General features: G+C 29.3%; 1 protein-coding gene across 2 annotated transcripts; it reads right to left on the bottom strand.

Annotated features, from left to right (window-relative positions):
- Positions 1 to 5564: 5564 nt before the first annotated feature.
- LOC126857046 (neuropeptides capa receptor-like) lies at positions 5565 to 27907 on the bottom strand. Of its 2 annotated transcripts, none has more exons than XM_050606123.1 (6): positions 27248 to 27907; positions 16092 to 16182; positions 14934 to 15133; positions 11086 to 11328; positions 6995 to 7337; positions 5565 to 6768 (listed from the first exon to the last, which is right to left on the bottom strand). In XM_050606123.1, exons 1-6 carry the CDS (start codon positions 27519 to 27521, stop codon positions 6516 to 6518), a joined length of 1404 nt encoding a protein of 467 aa, XP_050462080.1. In that variant the 5' UTR covers positions 27522 to 27907; the 3' UTR covers positions 5565 to 6515. The 2 variants fall into 2 exon arrangements, with proteins under 2 accessions (XP_050462080.1, XP_050462081.1); XM_050606124.1 differs by having other exon boundaries at positions 6571 to 6768; positions 7033 to 7337.

Consider the following 27907-nt stretch of genomic DNA (forward strand, 5'->3'; position numbering starts at 1 on the left):
AATACATAAAATGTATATGCATATAAGATAATTAATTGTCAAAGTTTAACAGTTTTTAGTGAAACAAAAGATATAGCAAATATTTGCGTTAATTTGATAACACATTGAGTTTGAACAGCGATAAAAATGATAGGAAATTTAATTTTATTATTTCCTAGTTTTTCTAGTCTTCTAATTTTCGATTAAAGTTTTCTCCATTATTACATGTCTCTTTTTATTTGATCGCCTTTTTATTAAAATATTAAAGAAAAAAAAAAAATTATAAAGGAAAGAAAATTATTATGCTAAGAACGGTATATGGGTTTTACTGACAGTAATAATGAAATCTTAATTACAAACGTGATTGATCAGCAGGTTGATTTTTTGATAGTCGGTAATGGTCGACGACGGCACGAAAGTTATTTAGAACTTTGGAATTAATGAGCAACAAAGTTACCTGACGCGGCATTTCAGCATCAAAGTTCCTATTCTTGCGGCAAGTAATAATCGTGCGATTAAATCTTTTGCGGAAGATGCGACAAGTCGACCTATCTAATCTGATTAACGAGGCCAAGCGAGGCTTTCACATTTGCACCTCATTCTGTTCCTTTGTTAGATTAGTGATTGAATTACAGAATTACACAAGGAAGAATACGACACGGATTAGAAACACGAAACCGCAACTGCAGCAAATCACATCGTATTATTCATGAATTGGGAGGGAAATTTATTTTGTTGATTATGTTAATTTATTCCTATGACATTACTTTTATTGGAAGATTGAAACTCGTATTGCATGTAATTAGAATTGCAAGCAGAATACACAATTTCAAGATTTTTAATTTGCTTTTATTAAGAAATTTCAAAATATTTTAATTTGATATACGCTTTATGTATATGTTTTTGTAAGGAGTATTATTGTATTAATTATCAATGTAATAAAAGTAAGATGTAACAATTCTATTAAATTAATTTTCCACGGTTTTATTCATCGAGGAAAGAAAGTCTGTTTTCATTAAATTTAAATGAAAACAATATGAGGAGTAGCGAGCGCAAAATATTCTCTCAAGAGAAAATTTCTTTTAATTTTAATGTTTTTAGATATATTCTTTGTCTCGAGTGTAAAATTTAATATCTCATCAAGATAACATTATTCTTTTTTCCAGTTTTTTAGAAAATTCTTTTGCAAAGGAATATTCTAACTGACACATTATACGCATTACATTAATTATACAAGCTTAAAAGAAACTACGTTACTTTATAATTATACGTCATAATTATAACATAAATGTGATATAAATGTATACATTATTTGAATCATTATATATGTATGTATATATATATATATATATATATATATATATATACATATATATATATATATATATATATACATCATAAAAAATTAATAATAATATAGTGTTCAGTTTTTGACATATGCCTATTGTTTACGTGCTTCAATCTCATTATCATTTGCGTGGCAATACTCGAATAGAAAAGTCATAACGCGAGACGCTCCGTCGAATTTTTATTCTGAATACGATTGCGAGAAATATTGGAAAATAATTTGATATTATTAATATTATTAATAAGTAATTAATATTCATAAATAATATGTATAATAACTGCATATATCGCGCGAGATAAAATTTCAAAGAATATATTTCGCGTCCGATATTTTATCCGGTGCTTTATCATTTGACTTTTCGATGATCTTAATATGAATTGAGGGCACGTAATTAAATAATCTAATCGCAAGATCAGGTAACTAATTTAACGTAAAACATCGTGATACACATCTATCGATTAATAAATTATTAATCTATAATTTAAAATACCTTAATTTACTTTTTAATTTACTATGATTTAATTTGCGTATATATATATATATATATATATATATATATATATATATATATATATATAAATTATAATCGTCCTATAACGTATATATATATATATATATATATATATATATATATATATATATATACGTTATAGGACGTGAAATATTTCGACAATGTATTATTAACAACAAAGGTGATTGGCCTTGGCCTTGGCGGCGTAAACATTAGCGCTCTATTGTTTATGTCTCATAATCTTGTTATCGTTCGCACGGCGACACTCGAATAGGAAAGTTTAGTGCGAGACGCTCCGTCAAATTTCTTTTCCAAACGCGATCGCGAGCAATTATCGAGCAATAGTTTGCTATAATTAATATAATTACTAATTAATTATCTTTTACATACATTAAATTATATCGAATTATATCGCAAATTTTAAAGCGTATATTTTGTGTAACTTATTTATTTAATCAAGTAAGAAACATTTTTAATTTATAATATTATATAATATAATAATATAATAACATTTTTTTTTTTAAATAAAATTTATTTTGTCCGACTCTTTATTGTTCGATTTAAATATAATTCGAACGCGCAATAAAATGTTGAAATGCAGATCCGAATAATTAACGATAAGTTTTGTGATATTAATTTAATAATTGATATCTATAATTAAAAATTCCTAATCTCAACAGTCATGGGGCACAAATATCTAGATGTGCGAGTACGTAAAATATTTTCAATTCTGTGTAAGAAAACATGCAGGAGAAAAAACATGTGTGATCAAAGTGTACATACATACATTATAGAAAGAAATTATAATATATATATATATATATATATATATATAAATTGTATATAATATCCAATTAATATAGTATTTAAAATATTATATATGCATATATATGTACAATTATGTAACAGCTAGGGAGTTATGTTTTGCGTGGGAAATTAGCCGTGGTCACGTGACTAAATCTCGAACCAAACCATTACTTGAGCCGTGCTTCGTCGGTGCGCAGTGGAATCGTGATCGCTCTGTCTTTTCACGTCTTTTTAATTCGTCCCCAACGAATTTCGTATCCGGACGACCGTCGGGGATGCCGATTTTAGTGACAGGTAAGCATCTCAGCATTAATCGGCTTGCGTGATATCGCAATTAATTACAATTAACCGCGTATCACGATATGCGCGATCGATGCATTCCACGCTCCATCGAAGGCAACGATTTTTAATATGCATATATTTCGCGATGTACGTCAGTTCGATGAGCCGTGTCGTTCAGCATTCGGGTTATCGAGAATGCAAGAAGCATCCAAGAGCATCGAGAGATTTCGTCGCCGCGGCAGATTTCATTGATCGCGCTTATTTATTACGATATTTGCGCGCCAAATATTGGCGCTCATCCGTCATGATGGCGCGTCATTTCGAATTTTTGCGCAGTGTCGCGCGCGATAAGTATCAGGAATACCGAGTGAATCTACGTCGATACTGTAATAATCGAATAATTTAAATTATCGATTGAGATTAATCGCGTCGAATTGTGTTAGGGCGCGCAACATATTTTTTCGCGCGTTTTATTATCGTGCGAGAACGGGTCAGACAAATAAATATCAGGTTTTGCGAAAGGGATATTCTTGGGTTGATAATATGTGTCAAAAAAGATTTTGTATTTTTGTATACGCGTAATATTTTCAAATGTGTATCCTTTAAGCGAAAAAGATTTTATATTTCATAGCCCGCTTGTGGGACGTTTTTTCTTAAAAGTCTTTCTCTTTTAATTAAGAGACGTAATCAAATTTATTAAAGATTTTTTGGTCGCGATAAACTCAATTATGTTTAATTTAAAAATTCTAATAAATTTTATATTGTACGTATTTCGAACATTTTCACGTAATATAATATAATAAAATATTTTATACATATTTAATATAATTATATATGTAATGCAATGAAATTTATATGATGATTATATTTTATTATTTAAATAAATTAGATAAGTGAAAATTCGTGAAAAAAAACTTTTATATAAATGTTTCTATTATAAAAAAATAATTTTTTAAAAATTTATAAGATTGTTTCATATTTATGTATCTGCTTATCATATGCCTCGGATGTAAAATATTCCGCGCGTAAAATAATAATTTTCATTTTCTTAAAATAAACAATTATATTAGTACAGGTATTTTATTTACAAAATTAACGAACAAATATACGAGAAATGATTGTAGGAAGAAAAGTGTCTTATTTATTATAATAGGTCTCTTTGGTTTGACATTCATAAATTATTGAATATATTCGTGTTTAAACGAAGTTGATTCAGTGGCATATGCGCAGGATTCGCGAGGTAGTTTTCTATCGCATAAGAGAGAGTTTTTAATCAATCATCATATTTATCAATCGCGGAGAGAGTCAAATAACACTCTGTTAATATATATATATATATATATATATATATATATATATATATATATATATACCACTCTGCTCTTGTTGCATGTATACAGGAATGTGTGAACATCCGTCGATAGTCTCGATAATCGATATACCGCGGTGACAGTTTATTTCATTTCAGGCAGATAGGAGGAGGAAAGGGGAAACGTATTGAGAAAATGAAAATCTCCGATTATACGATAAAATTGCCGATAACCACGCAAAGAGAATGGAATAAGCAAGGGATGCGAATAATGCCGCGATTCGATATCTTATATCTTTTCTGTCTCTCTCTCTCTCTCTCTCTCTCTCTCTCTTTTTCTCGCTCGCGTATTAGAATTCTTTACACACCTCTCATTTTGTACCTGAGGCACGAAAAGTAATTCCTTTTACCAGCGTCCTCTCAAGATTACTTATAGGATCACGCGAATAATCTATGCGAATATATTATGAAACCCCTCTTTTTTTCCGACACATTTGTCTCACTCAATCGTATACATACAGACACGACACACACACACACACACATGCACATCAGTCATATATTTACACATTTATCTTTTTTTTAATACAAGCATAATGAAGCTCTCTTTCTCTCTTTCTCTTTCCCTCTCTCTCTCTCTCTCTCTCTCTTTCAAAAAACAAGACAAGCTTGCGAATTTTTTTCGAAAGTTGCACTGCAATCGCGAGACTTAAACTTTGTTTCGATCCACAAAAGCTTTTTTGATTCAAGAGGAAGTTTGCTTGGAATGTTACACACATGCTTAGAGAACGCGCTGCTGATCGAGTTTCTTATCTGTTTCATTGACAGAATATGCATAAAGGGTTGTGAGACACATCTGCCTCATATATTTATCTCTCTTCACGATTGAAAATTTAAGATTTCTAGAAAAAAGTTTACGTTCTTCTTGTCCTCTTTGCTTTCATCGCGCGTTCGCGGTTCTCTTCAGATGTTCACGCGATTTTTTTGAATTCTGAAAGGATTGTTCCTCGTTGACACATTAATATATTACCTCGCCCTCGTAAATCCTTTTTCCGCGCAATTCTATAAATTTTTTTACTTTTTTACGCCCGAAAATTATGAAAATGTCGACTTATTACGTGCTAATGAATAACTTTTTGATATTTTGAAAAAATTGTACGAATAGCAAAATAGAATTTTATAAATAAAATTATTGATAAAAACATTATTTGCACAATATTTTTACTCATAAAAATTGTTTATTATTTACAATAGAAACAAAATAGATTTAAATATTAGATGATTTAAAACTAGATAATTAAAAATAACTAGATAATTTGAAATAGACTATTTACAATAGAAATTAAATAGATATTGTACGTATGCGAGTATGTATGTGTGTGTATGTGTGTGTGTGTGTAGTTCAAAGTTACAATAATCTTCAGAGAAATTGCGAATAAAATAATATAGAAAAATGATTGAGATTGAGAAGAGCCGAAAATATGCCATTTTCTAATACTTTTCACATATTGATGCTGTCAAATTATAATGAAAAGATTAAATTAAATTAGCTTAAAAAGCTAATGTTCAATCATAAATTATTCTTAGGATCAACTTGAAGAGCATCAATTATTATTGCTTAAGATCGCAAATATTTGCCAATACATCCTTCATTTTCGTCTCTCACTTCTCTTCAGTCTTTTGCACTTATTGTTAGAACAAACATTTTTTTTATTTTATCATCTATTCTATCATCTATTCTATTATCTATTATCTAGTCAAATATTTTAAATCTCATCTTGCAACTCCATTCCGCCGTTCATACATTTTCCTTATAAGTTTGTGTATGAAGTGTGAATATTAAATTAATTCCGCGCCGCAAAGTTTAATTACCTCTGCGATATCTTTATTCGATTGCATAATATTATGCAATATATATATATATATATTTTTTTTTTTTCCTCTCGTTATAAGTAAATATAACTTTGTCAATCTCCGCGACACTCATATTATTTTTCACTTAGACACTTGGTAACTTTACTTCGGCAAAACATTATTTTTCATAAAATCCCGTTTGCCGGATATGTTTTTGACGAGAGAAAAAACGCGGCACGTCCTCCTCCCTCGACAATCGTCCTTTTGGGGTAATCCAATGTTTTCCGTTAATCTGCACATGAGTCAACTCTCGTTATACATGCATGAGCGACACTAGTAGTTTTTTTTTATCCAGTCCGAGGAATGTTGTTTACGATTCTTGCGCCGTAACATTTCTTCCTCCTTCCGTTAATATAAGCCGAGAATCAGATACACGTTTCATTTGCCGCTGTCATTTGTGCGACGCCATCCTTCGTTTTCTCGTTTGACAGATACTTGGTCCTACCGTTTCGCGAATGCGCGAGAAACGAGGATCTCCTCGTGTCTCGTAGCCGCGTATCGGGATTTAGGATGTCACAGGATCTCTCGGCGCCACAGTTACCCGCTTCGTCGTCCTCATCGTCGTAACGTAATCTCATCGACGATCGAAGCATCTCGTTGGCGTGCGACATGTTGCATCTGAAAGTAGGCAAAAAATCGCGATTGTTTGAATTTTAATGAATTAATTATGAGATTATGCAACGTTCTTTTGACGCTAAAGACGAGTCAAAAGTGTTGGTAGAATCGAGCTTAAAAATGATAGAAGAAAATGGCGGAAAAAATTTGTAGAAAAATAGGAAAAATTTTGCTCAACACGCAAGCACTCGATAGAATTAAGGCGGTAAATTACTGTACGTGTGCTTACTTAATACTACGTTGATAATGTACGCTTCTTATACGGACCACCTGCGATCCCCTTCTGGATCCGCAACCGCATACCGTGCTGTCTCTCATGCTGCTGAGATCGTCCCTCGTGATGGTAGGGCTCGTTGGCGTGCAGCGAAGTGTTTTCTTGAACGCCATCCTGTACTTGGCGCTCATCACGTTGTACAAGATTGGGTTCGCAGTTGTGCTGAAGTAGTACAAGCAACCGCCCAGCGGATATAACCACTCATTAATGACTTCGAAAGCCGATACCTGATACACGTACATTAATCGCTGAGCGTGGAAGGGCGCCCAGCAGATAAAAAATGTTATCACGACCGCACCTGTGGAATGAAGCCATATCTTTCACGTTTCACTCTCGTTGCGAGGATGAGGGAGAATTCTTCACACGAGCGTCGTGTGGAGAATTATCAAAGATAATATAAAAGCTATGATCTTGTACGACTCTAATTCCCATTCACCTCTCCAAATCATAAACTTAATCAAACTTTAATGAAAATTTAAATTAAACGTTTTGTACTGAGAAGTGATGTTTTTCTTTTAAAGCTAAAATTATTATCCATTAGAGGAATTTGCAATGAATCTGTTTTGTAAAAATATAGTCACGAGATTATAATCTCGAGACTCGGATATAGTCTCGTGAAAATATCGTACGGAGACTACAAAAATATCGCCTGTGATATAAATGCGTCTTTTTATTTTGCTCGGTGATATTTATTCAGTTATATTATTTTTGCATTTTGAAAGTATATCGATATGCTCAAGAAAACATTAGAAATGGAATTTAATTTTTGATCGGCATCTCTTCTGTATTCCAAACTATAATAAAAAATAGAGTCAGATAAGATTTAAAATTGTATAGGTGTAGTGGTTCACGCAGGATTCAGATTATATATATATATATATATATATATATATATATATATATATAATAAGCTTATATAAAAAAATTACAACTGCAATATTGAGAAAGAAATTGACAGGCAAAGCGATGAAAAATATATATGTATATATATGTATGTATATGCATATGTGTGTGTTATATATTTTTGATAGATGCCAGAAAAAACTTGGCCCATAATGTGTATTTGAAACTATATCCACATAACTGAATCATATTTTGTAGAGTTTCAGTAAAAAATTAAAAATACATTTTATATAAATACGTTAAAAACTTCTTTGTTCCTTTTAAGAATGTATTGATATAAATGATATATTGATTTAAGAGATACATTGATATTGATATTGATATATTTAAGAGATATAGTGCATATCTTGTCTCAAATTATTTGATTCATTTTTTTTTTTTTGCTGTGGCGTCTATTAAACAACGTTTAAAAAATCTCCAAAATATTTGTTCAATTCTTTGATTGCATTTAGTTATAATGAAAAGCTTATTATTCTTAAAGGAAAAGATTGAAAATTAAGCTTTTTCACGAATATATCAAGATAGATTTTATTCTCTTTCATGACATAAATGACAAACTCCTCCCCCCGTTAGCGTTACTCGAATAAATTTAATTATAAAAATTTTATTGCAATTGTGTGTGTGTGTGTGTGTGTGTGTGTGCCAAAATAATACTCATATGGTTGCTGTGCTCGTGTCATAACGCTATTTGACATTTTCGATATGCCAAACATCTCGATGACAAGTCGTCATTGACAATATTCAAGTATCTTTTTAGCACATCAGTGACATATTTGTCAATAACTCTTGCGAAGTAAAAAGATCATGTAAAAATTCTGACGAGGTTTCAAGCATCAAAAATTATTTTATTATTAATCTTTTTCGATTATTCGCTAAAAATTGATACATGAATGATAAATCGTGCGGTCTAAAATAGGTCAAGCTCTAAATAGTATTTTTTGCTATCGCGCAACAAGCTCTCTCGCGCTTTCCCATAATTTATTACGTATCGTCGAGCTTGAATACCTTACAGATGATATTGTGTTGTCATGAATGGGCAAATTTATGTCGATATATAAAACCTCATAACTTTTAATTGAGTTGCGTTATCTCCGCGGCTAAAGATATGCAGACTCGAAGCAACTCGATGATTAATCGATATGACGTGCCGCAAACGATCTTCTTATCTTTATGGGGATATTCAGCACGACATCAAAGTTTCTAAGCAATATGCGAAAAGATGACATTGATATATATAAGATATATCAAAAATCATAGCATGTGTGCGTGTGTGTGTGTGTGTGTGTGTATATATATATATATATATATATACGCAATATACAGGTGATTCCTCATACAAATGCAAATTGAAAATGTTAGGTGATCTTTTTTTTTTTTATACAAGATTTTTTTTTCTGGAGATCTATCAAATACGCGTAAATAGTTTGTATTAAAAATGTGTTGCAATTATTTACAAATACAGACAGAAATAATTGTGTATTTTATGTATTTTGTTTCTACTTCTTTTCGATTTGCATTTGCATGAAAAATTACTTCTATTTTACTTATACCATGATTTCCGATACACTCTGTATAATTGTAAATCTCGAGCAAAAAAAATGATGTCTACTAGAATTTGAAAACTTTTTGGGAATAATAAAATTAAGAAATAATTTTGACTGATTTATTTCTAATTTATTAATTTTGATTTATGTTTAAAAAATATTTTTTTTTTTTTGTATTAAAAAAAACTAAATAATATGACTTAATTGATACTATCTGCTAATTGATGATATCATATTGATATCAAATAAAAATTATCAATAAAAATTATTTGTTCTTTTACATGCTTCATTAATAAAATATGCGTGTACACAAATCCTATGTTTTAATGTCATTTTAATATTTATATTTATTATTTTAATATAAGCCATATCTTTTTTTTTAAATGCATTCAATGTTAAATGCATGAGAAATTGAAGACACTTGAAATCTCTTTTTACGATCAGCAATATTTTATCTTTTTATAAAGGACTTTATAAAAGAGTGGAATTTTCCTGAATGCACTACAAGGACTATGTATATTGAATGCACCGCAATGCGTATTTAAGATCGTATCTTTTCCGGAATAAATAAAACGAAAGCTATAGTGTTTTGCAAGCAACTAAATACTTTATAATTATCGTGGGTAAGTGTTTTATTGATAATTATCTACAAATATCAATTTTAAATTATATCAGCTATATGTAACGAGAAATAAATAAACATAAGAATAATTTTTATTATGTAAAGAAAAATAAAAATATCAAAATTCTCGACTCAAAGTTAGACAAGTTGACAGATATGATTTATCGTTCAAGACTTGAAATCAGACTAACTTTGCCAATAATGCAGATTATTGGATTGCATATCATTTAAAGTTATGTCATTGCATAGACGAACTTCAACATTTTCTTTCATGGGATATCGACTGCCCGAAAATAAATATTATGCGGTTATCTCTGGAATTTGTCATCCCCATAATAACACCATAGTCTCACCTAACAAAAGTCGTGTGGTCGCAATATATAATTTCTTGTAATGTATACATTCAAAATGGTATTAGATAAGACTAATAGAAGTTTGAATTTTTTTCTAAAATGGAAAAAAATTACAACACTAATTTCTTATCGAATGTAAATATCTTTCGTAAGAGGCGGATCATTTATTTAAATATGTGTAATTTTTTTCTTTATATATTATACGAACATATATTATAGCATTTAATATATATATATATATAGCAATTAAAAATTATAATTTTAAAAAGATTTATTTCTATATGTCAGAAAAAATTGTATAGAAATATGCATGCCATAGATATTTTAAAAAGTAACGTTATTTTAAAAATAATCCACGATCGAATTTAACTCTCCAATTCCGTTCTCCGTAATGAATGACATCAGTAATAAACAAATCAATAGCGATGCAAAATTTTATTACGTGATTTATAAAATACAAGGATACGAAACGAAGCATCTCGCGGGAGCTCGCGAGGATATAAAAGGAAATGCGATCGAAATAAAATGTGAAGCGATGCAATAAATTCTATAAGGTATGTTGCAGCTTACGTAAGTGTATGCGTGTGTGTGTGTGTGTGTGATTCGAAAAAGACGGAAATTTACTGAGCATTCGGATGATGGCTTTTCGTGATTGAGCCTGCCTCGTTTCTCCGTGAACGGAGCCCTCGATGCTATGCCCGAGGCCGTTGCTTTGTATTCGGAGACCCATTCTCACATAGAGCACCGCTATCGACAGCATCGGCACGAGAAAGAATATGAGGCAGCTGAGCTCGTAAAGGGGAAACTTGGGCATGTTGGGCAGCAACATGGCACACATTGCCGATTCCTCGGAATAGCGACCGGATTCTGCAAACAAATGCGGGAAACATGTCTTGTTTCTTATGCAGTGCCAGATTATTTTATTTCCCAGTACATTTTCCGCAAGCTCTACACAAGAGTAAATTATAACCATTTTTAATTAATTAATATAATTTAATATAATTTGTAAATATTTATAAATCAATTATGTACGGATTTTTATAACTTTTTTATTCGATACTTTACAATTTTAAGCTTTGGATTTTTTTTTCATTTAACGAAAAATGGCAACATTTTTATATTATCCATGAGTGAGAGAATACTTATTGATAAGTTAGAAAAAAAATATTTATTAATATTCCTTGTTATATCGATGAGCATATTTCTTTTATAAAGTTTATGTTTCAATTACACGAATGATCAAGATGAAGTAATTATACATAAATAGCCATATTTTTTTATTAAAAGGTTCTTATCTATCAAATTTTAGTTCATCAATTAATTTTATGAATATAATATTCTGATATATAAATTCTCTCGCAAATGGAGAATTTTGTTATAATCCCTTAACTATATATTTCAGTTATCGGGTTAAAAAGCTTAAATCCTATCAATACAGAAACGTTCAGGAACATGTTTCAGCTAATTAATTCACAATTGAACTTATACGTTTTACTCGCGCAGTTGCATGAAACGTATTTATATACATTTTATATGGGGTTTACAAAATATACAATTTGAAGCAATAATTGATGCTTTTCATAATCATGTGATTAACACGTGATGTAATACAACAAACAAAAGTTGTCATTGTGATTAAATATTTATAAACATTTATGTATATTTATGTATATATATTTAGATTAAATATTAATTTAATTTAATTTTAATATATTTTTTAGAAAAACTTATTTTATATTATTGCATCATATATGCGAATTTTGTATTTTTTGTAACAAAAATTTTAATTATTGTATATATTACACTCATAAATTAATTATTTTTTCTTTTGTTACTTGTATTAGACTAAATAGCGCCCGATTACACGAAATGTAAAATGAAATATTAACATAAATCGTAAGATAAAAGTGACACGTATTTCAGGTGCACGGAAATTATCAGAGGCATCGAAATTATGAATCGCTATAATTTAAAGCGATGTATTTCAGCAGATTAGTAAAATTGGCGATGAATATTAAATCCTGTGCAGGGGCGTGTAATATTTATTGCGCATTGTGCAGGAGAAGAAAGAAAGACATTAGGTTTTTTTTTTCTTTTATTTTCTTTAATAATCTGCAGTATTAAATAAGCAGATTCATTACAAAGGACGAACATTTGTTCGTTGAAATGAATTAAACGCGGCAGATTATATCAATACGCAAAATACACGTTTACGAGATTTATTGTTTCCGTGGAATTTTTTGCGAGGCATTAAGTGGCATTTTTCAGTGTCGGATTTATGCATTCCCCGCAGTAAATTTCTCGCGCAAACTGTTCGATGCAACTGATCGATTGTTGCGAATAGCTCGTTATTATCCGTGATAACAAACACCACGGAAGATCACTCTTTATGCGATGTAATTACATACAGCACACTTAGTATTGTCATCATGTGCGGCGTCGGTTTCTCCTTGAATTTCCAAACGGCAGTTGATATTATCATGTTGCTGCACATAACACATTTGTGAGAGAGCTCTTATTTTATAAAAGATAAATATCTATTTTTTTTCAACATCTATTATCTCTCTAGAGGACGATGTAATCAAATGCTAAGTGGAAAATAGAAGAAATGTGCTGTAGCAACTTTTTAATTTAATTTGTATAAAAAAATTGAATTTTCTTACGATTAATTCTGATAAAAATTACAATGAATAGATATATCAAAGAAAAAAAATTAAATTAAACTTTAATTATAATTAATGGATTAGATATAAAATAGCAGATAAGAGCTTTCTCATTACTTATTCAAAGAAATAAAAACTTAAAAGCAATTTTAAAATTTTTAAATTAATTTAAAAATTAAAATATTAATATTATTTATACAAAATAATTTTCTGTCGAGTTATTTAAAATCAGTTTTTTATATCGTCGAGTTTGAATGCATGTTGAGGAACGAGATCATCACCTCTCCACAATATCAAATCCAATGAATGAAATGATTAAAATAATCGCGGCAAAACGTGATCGCAGGGTTGAAACAACCGCGCACGCAGTTTCTATAAAAAGAACGTTCTCTTTTTATCTCCTAATTCTTTTTATTTCTAAATGCTTAATTCTTTTTTTACAGATTATAGGTTTGTCGATAATAAGTTTTTAAATATTTAGCCTTTTTTCTTTCAAAGAAAATAAATTTTTTATTTAATCTTTTATCTTAATCTTAGCCAGCATCGGATTTTATTATATATTTTGCTTTTTTATTACAAAGCTGTTTTAAATAACTTTCATAATTATATGCTAGACAATATTAGCAATATTAGGAAGTTAATAAAACTGCTCCAAATTCATTTGAATATTAATTATCAGAAATGAAAGATTATTTGATGAGTGTTACTTTAATATATCATTTGAATGAATAATATGTATTAAAAAAACACAAAAAAGAAAGGATTGTAGAAAGAGAAATTAACAATTTTATATCCACAACATAAAATGTGAATTTTTAGATTTTAAAATCAGAATTTTATAAAATATTTCTATTTCTTTATTTTTTTCTATTTTATCTATCATTTTATATATTATTTATTTATTTTATAATTCTTAGATGATATATTTTTAAGATATATGTATTTTCCTTATAACTTATTAATTTAAATATTTTTTTAAAAGAATAACTTTTTTGCTGTTAATTGGTTTTTATATTAGAAACCTATTGTGCGTGTAAAAAAATAAAGTCATCGATTGATTATTTTTTTTTTTGCTGTATCTACAATTACCAGAATCGAAGAACCAATGAAAAATGAGTTGTTTAATCGGACGAGTGTGCACTTCAAACAAATTTACTAGCCGATAGCGCGCAAATGTACTCGCGATGAGCAAATAGGCCGACCATAATTACATGTAAATAGGAAACGCACTGCGTTTATGCATTTACACACACACTCCTCTTTAATGTACGTTGTCACGTACGTCGTTCATCGGCTTATATATCTTTACATAATAATAGAAATAGCAAATTTATGTATATCTTTTCGCTGAACTCATCAGCTTTATCTATTTTCTTTTCTTTTTATATTTGTAATTATTTTCTAAAGTACAAAATGAGGAAGCTCGATTGCTGATAGAATTTTGAAGAGACTGACCTTAATTATATACTTGAGAAATAATCTTATATATATATATACAATGGATATAAGAACAATAGATTATATTTTTCTTATCAAAAATATTGAGAAATACCATAAAATACCACGTCATATTACCGAATCCTTTTTATATTTTTTAATAAAAATAAGACTCTTAGAAAATAATCTTTCTAAAAGATTATTGACTCGGTTATTATCATGCTATGCTGAAGCTACTTTTAGACATTTATGACGTACACTGCGCTATCAACGACGATGTATCATTTTCCGTGAAAAATCTCAAACTTATACTTTTAGTCACGAGCACTCGATTGAACAAGTAGATTGGCTATTACACAAGGGATCACTCACTTGGCGGATACTCGATGTAATTGACGGTGGTGTAAACGGCGAAGGGCAGGGCGAAGATAAGAGCCAGCAACCAGGCGCCTACGATGAATCGCACAGGTCGTTTAAGCCCGCTCATCGCGTACAAATGCAAGGGGTGGCATATCGCCAAGTACCGCTCCAATGAAAACACCACTATCGTTAACACTGATACGTAAGATGACCTTGAAAAAGCGCACAAATAATTTTACATAAATGCAAGTATAATTTTACAGTCGCCACGTAATTATGCAAAGAGGGCTCATAAAATTAGTCAGGGAGTCTTGAAATAAACATTTATTAATATGCTCTCTCTCTCTCTCTCTCTCTCGCTTTCTCTTTCTCTTTCTTTTTCTCTGCATGTATATATGTAGAGACAAATATGGAGAGAGAGAGAGAGAGAGAGAGCATATTAATAATTGCTTGTGTAATTACAATTTTCTATGACACATATTCTTCTACTCTCATTCGCTTAAATTAGCAAATTTTCTGCATTTTTTTATAATTAAGAAATATATTTTCTGAAATTTTTGAAAACTTAAATTATACAAGATATTTGTGAAGTTCTTATTATCATATGTAGTTTTTTTAAATTAAGATATACACATTTGCAACACAAAAGAAATGTGAGAAGCTTCATGAAAGAGAGAAGAAGTTTGTACTTTCTATATAATTATTGCAAGATCTGTACACCTCTTGCATAGACGTTTAAAATTGTGCCACAAAAGATGTTACGTGTAACGTAAATGCAGAAAAGAAATGAAAGGATCTCCGACTAACTACTATTATTTGTAGCTTTGAGACCGTATGCTTCACGTAGTATATGTATATTTTACGGTTATTTTAGCATAATACGAATTCTATTTACAGATCCTTTATATATTTCGAGCCTAAATATTTTCAATGAAATACAAATTCTATAAGTAGCAAAACTTATTTGCGCTATTGTTACTCGCAATCAGTTTATTGACGGTTTTTTTTTATTCATATTTCTCTGAGAATATGTAACAAAAATATCAATTATCAGTTGCATTAAAAATTAGAAGTTATACGTCAAAATTTGAAAATTTGATCCTCTCTGAATCTGCTTTTTTGTTTTCATGATTTATTTTATTTAATAACATTTTTATTGTCTTAACTCACATTTCTGAGACGTATGCTCGGATTTTGCATAAACCTTCTCCGAGTGTCCATGGATATTGTTTCCAAAATACGCTCAACTCATTAGGTAGCCCTGAAAGCAAAGAAAATATCAATTTTTTTGCATATTAATTAATATATATATTATTTTTAATAATTAATTCTCGATATCATTATATCATTAATATATAAATTCGTGGAAAAATTAAAGGAATAGATTAGATATTGTATAAGAATTATTTAATGTTCAATTTATATACGTTATCGTGTGCTATTATTTTATAAAAACTGTATGTATTAAGAAAGCTTTGAAACAAAGTTACAAGAAATCAACGAAATAATTAATTGAATAATATTATTTTTTATACACTCTTGTCTTTGGGATTTATTAAATATTTTTATCGATATATAAAGAATATAAAACGTTTGTAAGATTGAAATAAAAAAATGTCAAGTGATGCGAAAGTCAAATTTTAGAATATAATATTAGATTTCTTGTTAAAGACAAGCGCAGACATAATTATAAATAAGTAATTACGACAGATTATGTAAACGAATTAATAAAAGGCAAATCAGAGTTTCGATCGTTATATAATTTTTGCTGAAGAATTTCCGATTAACTTTTAGTACAAAATGCATAATTAAAACAATCCGCATTATAATTCATGCTCTAATAAATTCACTATAAATCAGTATCCGTTCTTGAAATTTATAGCTGTCCTAATTTTAATTTCTTTGACTAACACAAGTTTTTGACATTTCCTTTTTGTGAGTTTACGCAATAATTATACTCGTCTCGTGATCGATTTGTAATGACATAGCAGCCATTGAAAATCTCACGAAATAAAGTCTAAAAAAAGTATGAAATTAAAATGATCTGAAGCGATTTACAGCTATTCTCTTGTGCGCTATTCTTATTGATTACAATAAAAAAAAAAGTTGAAAAGACTAGATATCCGCTCATGACAAGTGAAAAAACCCAGCAGTACTAATTTTTCTTGCAACAATTAAACGAGACCCCAATAATAATTGTTAAGTGTGAAAATTGGCGAATAAGAATTAAGACGTGGGTATTGGTGTGCTTATTATTGTTTTTTAATAATAAATTTAGTAATAATTTTTAGTAATAAATTTTAATAATAAATATGTATTAAAAATGTACGTTTTGAACCATTTTTTGGTCTATCTTCAGCATAGATATAAATATATAGAGATTACATTAGTATTTTAAAACTTGATTTACACAATATTTGTTGTTATAATATAAATTTTAAATTAAAATCGATAATCAAAAAGAAAGATCCACTAAAACTGCGTAGAATCTATATTAAATAATCTCAGTGGCTCTTATTTGCCAGTTTTCTCATTTAATTGTTAGTACTCTGAGCCTATTGCTGTTATTATTGTATACTAATTGTGTTTACAAACATAAAGCAATTGCTTGTCACCGCAAATTATTTCATAATTTGCCACGCGTTATTTATGTCCGGCGACATAGCAAACTTCTTACATTTTTTCACGCTTATAATGCATTTATTTCACGTTGTTTATTATTATGCATTACATTATTGCACGTAAAATTTTAGTTTCAAATAAAAAATAAACGTTTTTGATTTGACATTTAATTATTATACATTATTATCCGTTATGTAATTCTCTTATTAAAAAATTCTTTATTTTTTGCGAAATATTCACAAATTTTTAAGTTTTTAAGAATGATTTAGTAGGACATAAAAAATTTAGTAATTTATGTAACATTATTTCATTATTCTATGATCGAGAACACGATATAAGAATTATCTGAAAAAAATTATATTAAAAAAAAAACAATGACATAAAATTATCGTATAAATGTATAAAATTATCATATAAAAAAAATCGACTTATGTAAGAAAAGACATGTAATTTCCTGTAAAAAATGGGGAAGATTGTTTTTCTTCCTGTTCTCCTAGAGAGTTTTGTTTGTATTTAATTTCTTGGAGATTGAAAAATTGATGACATAAAATCAATATTTATACAATGATCTAACACGACAGATTAATGTGGCATGTATGTAGTGAGATGACAATAATTTTCCGTTTATTTCTGACAAAGAATAAAACATTATATTAAATACAGAAGAAACTGATATAATCTGAAGTAATAACTATATTTAATATAATGTATTATCTGGTACTTTTTATTAACTTTAGATTTTATTCACCTTGCAATATGTCGATATAATGCTTACAAATCCCAAAGATATAAAACGCGCTCATGAATCATGCAAGGCACATAGCACGTTTTCAAAGGCATTTTATTTAGGACTTTACTCCTGTATCGAGTAGTCTTAAATCGCTACCTAGTTTTATGAAATTTCAAAAGAGCTCGACGATGAAAGCCTTAGCTGTCAGCAACCGGAGTTAATATCGTGCTATTAAAGCTTCGGTCAAGTTTCAATATGCCCTATACATAACGTCGATGATATATCATCTTCGATCTTTATTAAGGAAAGCTTCTATTTTCAGTATACACCGATACTTGTATCGTTATGTAAAGTAAACTTTATCAATCAGTATAATGTCAGAAGATTCTTGTACTATTATTCTAGGACATCTAAAACTTCTAAATTTAACATTTGCATTTTTTAATTAATTAAACTACAGTTGCTTCTTTTTAATAAGAAACTAACTTCAAATTATATTTTATTTCTGCAACACATTACTTTATTCTTAATTAAGAATTCCCGATGTAAATCATAGCTTGCGATAAAGATTTTATCAGAGTATAAAAAAAAAAAAAAAAAAATAATAATAATACACAAATGAAAAAGAAATTATAAAGCCTAATAACTATTATTTGTATAATATTGTTTGAGTATGTTTTTTATCAGGTTTTGTTCACAATCATTTGGGGTACTTGCGCTGGATATGTTACAAAATCGCTGTAAATCGTAATTAATTGAAATTCTGACATAATAGCCGCGCGGAAGCCCTTTATTTCGCCCGACTTCAAAGATCACAAAACTCATTAACTCACCATTGGTATTGAGTACGTGACAAATCCTCAAATCATTCGACAGAACGTGTTCCTGCATACACATTGGCTTTCATTATAGGCACGCTAAATAATCCCTTATTAATCCATAATTATGGGACATGGAAAGATTTGTATTTGAGAAATTTGAAGTTTAAAATTGATCGCTCAAGGATTTATATGAATATAAGTGTAATCACAAAATTTGATAATATGAACAACATTGTTGTTTAGCAGCTCTTTTACATTCTTTTTTGCACTGCCTCATATTGCTCTTGCGAAATATTATAAAAGAGAAGACGGGAACTATGGATACGTTAATTATGCGATGCTTGTGCGTTTCACTAAGAAGGCAAATAACTTTCTCTCTCTCTCTCTCTCTTTCTCTTTCTCGTCTTTTAATTAAATTTTTAATTAATTTCTTCAATCCTAAATATTCTCTCATTACATGATATATTGCGATAAAAAAGAGAAATTTTTCATTTTCGTCATAAAATCGTCGCAAAATCAAAGTTTTTTTCTTTCGAGGAAGTAGCTTGTTAGGTACGTAGTGTCTCAAGGTTTTTCCCTCGCACTTTCTTGACACGATGATATATATGATTGATGAAGGGGAACGACAAAATGTCATATAGAGTGTGTGACAGATTTGACGAAAACATTTTTATCTATTAATATCAGAGTAGAAGATTTTGTATTTAAAAAAGTGGTTTCTATTTTTTTGGTTTCTTATTTTTAAATAACTCATAAATAAATTATTCCTTCAACACATAATGTACAATTTTTATGAATTAAACGTTAAAAAAAAATGTGTGAAGAAATATATTATTTTGTCGAAGGAAACGAGAATGTATAATTTGACATCCTGTATATTCGGAACACGGAAGCTTTATACGCTGAAAGTTATTATCATGCTTGTAGACACTCGATACATGTACGTTATATTCATACGAGACGAGGCTTCGTGCATTTAAATGAATAGCGCTTTCTACGACGTCATTTTTATCCATCGCAGCATTCGTAGTTTGCAAAGGGGATTAAGCACGATCCGATTCGTAATCTCAAAGTTTGCGATAGCAAATTTATCTCAAGAAATCCATTCTAACTATAATCTCCAGAGTCATTAAAAAAGTTAGTACACGTCGCGCGTAATCTAAAATATATATCTTGCGCTTAATATAAATTTCAGTTATTTTATTGTAGTATTCATTTTTTTGCGTTTATAAGAAGGAAAAATATTACAGAGAGAAGTGTAGAATTTTGTATATTAATCTAAAAAATAATTAATTTATAATTATATTTGCGAAAAGGTAGGGTATTATTAATATTGATGTGTGCCTTTATTAGACACATTTTACGATTAGAGATTATTAAAATCATTCTTTTGCGGGGATTTTTCACTTCATTCGACATTAAATGATACGGTAGCGTCACGACACCAAGTACATAAAATGCAATTAGCAATTAGTGATTATGTTTACGGCATTTATTTCGAATTCTTATGTAAAAAGTGTTTCCAAATTAAAATGTGTCTCGAAATGGAACTGTAATAAAAATCTAACAGCACTATTTTTGCATAATTTTGATGTAAGCTTAGATTGCGATCAGTTTGAAAAAAATTGAGGCAATTATTTTCGAGCTTTTGGGATTTAATACATAAAGAGTAATACTTTTTATTTTCAATTTTATTTCCAGTGTCACACAGACATGTAAAACATAATATTATAAATAATTTTGTCCTTCATGACGCGTTTATATTGCTCGTATATAAAATTTATTAGTATATGAGATAGAAATGCAAAGAACAAAATATTTGCTCCGTGAAATTGTAAATATTTCATAAAACATTCAAAGTATATCTGTTATAAAATATTTATAAAAGGAATTATAAATTGAAGTTTTGTCCACTATTAAAACAAATATTAAGTGTTAATTTTAGTTATTAATAAATGAAGATTTATGCAAATCAAGGTCCAAACGTGATTGAATTATTAATAAGAAATTTAATATTGGATGCATCCATATGAAAAAATATTGTTACCTGTAGACACGTTTAGATAAATACATAAATCCTTATATAATGTGAAAAAATAAGTTATAGCTTGAGAAGCTTCATAATTTTATAAAAATTGAAAAGATTCTTTTTTATTAAAATGGGAAAAAAAGACTCCACTCTTTCCGCGCGAAATGAGATCTATCGCCCGGTACTTTTGATGCGAAACGAGATCTATAAAATTGTAGGGTTCCACCGTGGATTTGCAACTTTTCACGTGTAATGAAATCCACTTTATATCACCCGGTGTTTTCGGTGCGAAAAAACGAGATCTAGAATTGCACGGTTCCACATAATTTTTCGCCCGAAAAGTAAAATAATTCTCCATTGTCGCGTGCTTTCAAATTAAAAAAAAAAAGGATGGCTTTTCAATACCAGAACCCGGTGTGAAATAAATTTCTCTTCGCGCGGAAAAATGAAAAAAAAAAAATTGGATCGTCTAGAGTTCGGCCAATGTTCCTTTGGAATCATTGGAAAAGAATCTCCTCTTTTATCTTGTCTAGTAACCATATATGTCACCTTTAGTGGTGATTTTGTTCTTATACTCTCCGGTATCTCATACATATATATTGCAACGATGATTTGGCAAAGACAAGGTAGATCGATTTTGCGTGTGACGAGAGAGATTGGTCTCCGTTTCATAAATTATCTAGATTGTTAGCATCAGAAATAGGCACTCTCCTCTTTCGTGTCTATCTCTCGTTGATATTTTATTTATTAAAAACGCACGTCATATATATAAAAATATAATATATGTATATTAGATAAATTATTTAATTTAATCACCTTAATTGAATAGTTAATTGTTTGTTTTATCATGAAAAAAATATTTTAGACAAAAATCGTGGTATTAAAGGAAGTATTGTATAAAGCATAATCAGTCAAGAAAATTTACTCGGATGTAGATTTTTAAGTGTCACAAAAAAAATTTGCCGTTATATTTTGTGCTAGAACATTGTTTGTAACATGTAAAATTTATAGCAGCAAATTCTAGTAATGCCTTCTGGCAAATTCAAGTTTCATTGTCAAATATTAATCACTGCATTGGATAAATGTGAGTTTTTATACTATAGTTAGAAGGATCCTTGTGAAAAATGATTTTTCTGTGTGTTCCACAAACTTTATAACAAATATGATTAGTCTTAACATGGATAGGCGTCACACACACAAAACAAATTGCTTTCAAAATTTTACTAAAAATTTATCATTTTTTGAGTGATATAATCTAGTTTTTTTATTTTTTTATTTCTTCATCAAGATATGGTCCTTTAGTTTTTAAATAAAACATAAAATATTTCATTTTTTTTTAATTCAGAAGAATATCAAACATTAAATGAAAAATTATTAGGATATATAATCAAAAATCAAATGTTATTAAGATATTTTTAAAGTAATATTTAATGCAAATATTACTTGTGCGTAAAATATCCACTGCGTTTAATGCAATTGCGTAATCGATTAATAAGTGACATATGTCAAAATGTTTTTGCAGTTAGCATTTTACATGCTGTAATTTTATGTCTTTAACTGTCGATGATATGTTGTATTTTTATACTCCTTTTTCAAAAAAAGAAAAGTAATAAAGTAGCATTCAGAGAATGAGCCGACCACAAAATTCGTCTACCACATCCAATTCATCGATTAGGGAATTGTCTCTGTAATACATCACGTGCTTGCGCATAATTCGTAGAGCAATTGTCGTGCTCGTACATTGTTGGGTTGAACAGAACAGATTTTCTAATCAAAGTGATAGTATATTTTTTAGATTAAAAATGTGAAATACTTCTGTCAATGATTCATCAATAAAATACATTTAGATTATGTTAATATCAATTCGAAATTTCATAATCACTTCATAACCACTACTTAAATATCATGTTCGCTGAAAATCAATCCAATAAAGTTCAGCAAAATTTCTGCTAATCATTGATGCATATTTTTTAAGCTTATTTCTCTGGGATTTGTAATATATTTTTGTTAGTGATTAAAATAAATTAAAGAGGGAAATTTATCACGAATCATCAACGACAGTTAATGATATTTGAAAATATAGATATTATTGCATGCTGAAACACTTCAACGCGTATCTCTTTTATCCTTTATCGATTACGCATTTGCATTAAACGCAACAAATAACATTTCATATATTATTAACAATTAAAAATATTTGAGTAATTTTTGATTTTTGATTTTATATAATACTTTGTTAATCAATGTTCTTTCGATTTTCGGAGTGACATAATGTGTCCCTTTCAAAAAATTTAAGATAATTTTCTCGATAAAAAAAAAAAAAGATAGTAAAAACGGGATTGTAAGTTCTCCTTAACACACGATTTGTTTAAAACATACGACAAACGGTTACGAATAATTTAAAATGTGGGCATATGTTAGATAATTCATCCTGTATATTTTACATTTTTTGTTCTTTTTCTTTACATTTCTGTTCGTTGCATAGAAATTTAGATATTTTTTTATGTATTTGGCATGTATTTTATCTTTTACAGTATCTTTTTGGGTGAAAATGTGTTTGCGTTAATCGAATATTTAAAAAATTCATAAAGTACAAAACAGAATGGCATATCAAGTAGGCATACCAATCGTGGGATATGTCGGTTGCGTTAGAGTTGAATACGAGTAATATTTGAAACTTGGAACGGTTGTTGTCTGTCGGGAGAGAACGCTTGGCACGAGAAGGATAGAGAAAAAAAAAAACGAAGGACATAATAAAATTCAAGATCGATATTGGCTGCGTACTGCGTGGCTTTAATTACGATATATACCGGACTATTCGTATATATTTCTTACCTACCAGTTTTTATCGTATTTTACTGTTGACGGATATTATGCCGCAGTAATAATGAGGAAAAATGTTGATATTGATTATGCGATAAAAAAAGAAAAATATTTTAATATATGCATATTTTGAGGAAATTGTTGTGCAAGTTAAAAATAATATTATTTTCATCGTACTGGAATATTCATTTTATAAACGATGACTTTATAATATCTGCATCTTCGTTAATCTTCATCAAGATCTCGATTAATCGATTTTATAAAGTGACAGGAAATTTTTGTTTGTTATTTATCTTTCAAGAATATTGCAGCGTCAAAATGTATCTATATAAAAAGGAAATTGCTCATTGTGTTCGTTTTAGAAATCCAATTTATAAAAATAGAAACTAATATCACTAATATTTTTGTATGTTTTTTACAACATTAATTACTGTTGTAAGCCTGACAGATATAGGATCCTGGATGATTAATTTTTTGAAAGTATTAGACGAGAAAGTAGTAATGTAAAAATACCGATTAGGATTTATATAAAAAAAAGAAATAGAAATAACGTAATATATAATATAAAAAAATCAGAGAGCTGAAGGTGAAAAATAATATCCTCCAATCATATTTCTAATATATACATATGTGCATGCCATTTATTTCGATCTGTAGCAATTGTCTCATATCGTGATTTTACATCATCTTTGTAAAGTCGACAGTTGAAAGCTGTCATTCTTTCCATAAATTTTATTATATCAATTTATTCAATACAAATATCAATACACTGAAATAACAAAGTCGTTTAACAAATCAGAAAAAAATAGAAATAAAAAACAAAATGTTGTTTTTTTTTTTCAAGAATTGAAAAATAAAGAGATAAAAACAGTATTCTGTCAGCAATGTGTACGTGTATGTGTCTATGTTCATATATTTTCATTTATCTCGGAGGTCAGAAAAATCGTAGGGTAAAAATAATATTCTTTGGCTATATTTACGTATTTATTACAGAACGAAAGAATCTAAGCAATATCTGGATTGTTTGTCGTTAAACAGGCGTGTAATCCTGATAGATGGAGTATTTAAGACGATGCTGCCTTGGGGAATATAAGAGCGAAACCGAGGCATTTTACCGAAGATTGTGCTTGCGACTTATTTATCGTGAAAGGCCGGTGACTCTGATGTCTAAGATCGTTTGTTAAAAGTGTCGTGTAAATTTTTTTCCTTTATGCTCTTTGATTAATTACGAGAGATTTTCGCTGTAAGAATGATAATAAAAAAAAATACAATTATTGTCGATCCTCTAACACCGAGTATTCGACTGATAATGAATTTCTATGAATCGCGATGTCGGAATAATTAAATAGCTTATTAATTAGAACGAAATGCATTAAATTTGAAAATTATATATACATATATTTGAAATTAAAAAAAAAACTTATAACAAAATAAAGGAAATGTAATAAAAAAAAAAAAAACTAACAAGTGCCAATGTGTGCTCCGATAATAAACTTAAGAAGAACATCACCGAATTTTCTAAAACAGATGATCATATTTAATTTAATTTATCGTTTTCAGTGATTGAAGATAGAAATTTGCCCATTTAATTTTTACGCGGATTTGCACCGCCGTACACGACGAAAATATCAAAATTAATCCTTGGCATGTAACACGTAGTTCTTTCATACGATTAACAAGTAATGAATAGGACGCAGTGCTGCATATACCTTCATTATCATATACATGTGGCATTCATTATGATTATTATCGTTGGCGCGATGGGACAATGCAATAATTAGGTTGCAGTAACTTTGTTTCACGTGGCCTGATGCATGCATTTACTCTTCAGTCACCCAAGACGTGCCCTGCTGGTCGCGACAATCTCAATAGTTGATCAAATTAATACTCGCCAGCTAAAGCGAGCTCATTACGCGTATAATTATTTTAATCAAAGTTACGCAAATGAGAGCGGATGAATTCAAAATGGGATGGATTACATCATAAGGCAACCTTTTTTTTTTACAAAATAGGCAATCATTATCATTAACAATTCACGGATATACATACATTTATCTATGTGCTTTATTAAAGATTTGATATAAACGTTTGATGCAATTATGCTAATTAAATTGGAAAATAATTATTCCATTTTAATGCGAAGCTTATGACTAATTAGTTGAAAATGATATTAGAAATGCATTTAATAGAATGTAATAGTAAATTTCGAATTTTACATAGACATAGAAACACATATTTATAATACATATGAAAATATAATACATATAAAAAAACATATTTATAATATATATATATATATACATATTTATATTTATATATATTTATAGAAATATATATTTCCTATGTCTATGGAATTTTACTCGAATTTTCGAAACAAACAAATGGCTGATGCGAGAAAAATAATAGAAAACTTGATTGAAAATTAAGACAGAAATACATATGCGTATCGATTTGAAATGCAAATCACATTTACGCAAATATTATTTTTGCCATGGATACGGTCAAGTAAAATGAAATGAGATAAGTTAGATGCGACACGAAGTAGAGATTTTCCGACAAATTGAGCGCTCGGAATAATTTAAGACTAACAATAAGTCGCAAGAAGAGTAAATTTTTAAGAAAAAACTTCAGGCGTTTTATAATTTAAGCAAAGAATGGAATATTGCATATTTTACAACACATTAAAAGTCATAGTAAATTTTTCAGAGGAAAGAAAATGTTGCTAACACATATAATCTTTCTCTCTCTCTCTCTCTTGAATAAGAATAACTGAAACATAAGTATATGAAATATTATTGTTTTATAAGGCATAATATTGTTTGAATAATTTGATTTGTTATAAAAGTATAAAGAAAAGAACAAATAAATTTTTATTGTAGAAAAAAAAACTATTGTAGTTAAAAAAAGTTAAAAAAATATTTGTCAAATATATGTCTTAAAATTCTTTTATCTCTTATATTGTTTTTAATCTTTGATAACTGATTTTTTTTTTAATCCAATAATAATTTATAAATAATCTAATATATTATACGTTCATTTGTATATCTTTTAAAATTTTAGATTAAATAATAAAATTCTTTCTGTCCTGCAATATGCGTGATTACAAAGAAAAAAATTTTATATTTTATAAGAGAATAAAAAATGCACTGAAAAATTTCGAGGAAAAACAAACGAGGTGTTTGTTAGGGATTTAAAAAATTTAGTACAACTAGAGAGAGAGAGAGAGAGAGAGAGAGAGAGAGAGAGAGAGAGAGAGAGAGATTACAAACAAGACTGGCTGATAACTCTGTATAGGACTTACCGAGAATCAAGAGAAGCAGGTCGGATATTGCTAGATTGAACAGATAGTAATTAGTGGCAGTTTGCAAAGCGGGATTTCGTTTGATGACGATGCAGGTGACCACGTTGCCGAATACCCCGGTGACGAAGATCATGACGTAGATGAGAGTGATCGGCAAGACGACTTTAAGCGGCAGATGTTTCGGGCCCCACATCAGATTCAAGTACTCGGACTCGCTTAGATTCAGCTCCGTGATATTGTCGATGATCGAGATATTTTGATGGAAAAATTCCATACTTTGCGCCTTTCATCAGAACCGATCGATCGCTTTTCCACGTCAGCAGTGACGTCGGCCGCTATATCGATCAAATTATCCATTCATTACATGACATCGCGATCCCGCGCTATTTTCCTGGATACGGTGACTCCTTGTTTTCTTCCTTAACGATCATTATTCCCCATTAGATAAGACTCTTATCTCGAGTGGCGTGCACAGAAACTTAACACGCTCGATCGTTTCCTCGATTTCTGACACGTCGATTCGAATAACGCGCGAACGTGGAATCACCACCAAGCGATTCATTGTTTTCTCCCTTCGAAAAATAAATTCTCGCCAAAAACTGATTTTAATCGCGCCAATCTTTTGTAAGGATTTTATCCGGGGCGAACTCGTTTATTTTA

The sequence above is a fragment of the Cataglyphis hispanica genome, chromosome 20 (genome assembly GCF_021464435.1).
Source record: "Cataglyphis hispanica isolate Lineage 1 chromosome 20, ULB_Chis1_1.0, whole genome shotgun sequence".
Lineage (NCBI taxonomy): Eukaryota > Metazoa > Arthropoda > Insecta > Hymenoptera > Formicidae > Cataglyphis > Cataglyphis hispanica.

Coding starts and splice junctions, on each gene's coding strand:
- LOC126857046 (XM_050606123.1), bottom strand. CDS start 27,521: ATGGAATTTTTCCATCAAAATATCTCGATCATCGACAATATCACGGAG. Junction 16,183..27,247: donor CCTGCTTCTCTTGATTCTCG/GTAAGTCCTATA, acceptor CTTTGCTTTCAG/GGCTACCTAATGAGTTGAGC. Junction 15,134..16,091: donor CGAGCATACGTCTCAGAAAT/GTGAGTTAAGAC, acceptor CGCTTTTTCAAG/GTCATCTTACGTATCAGTGT.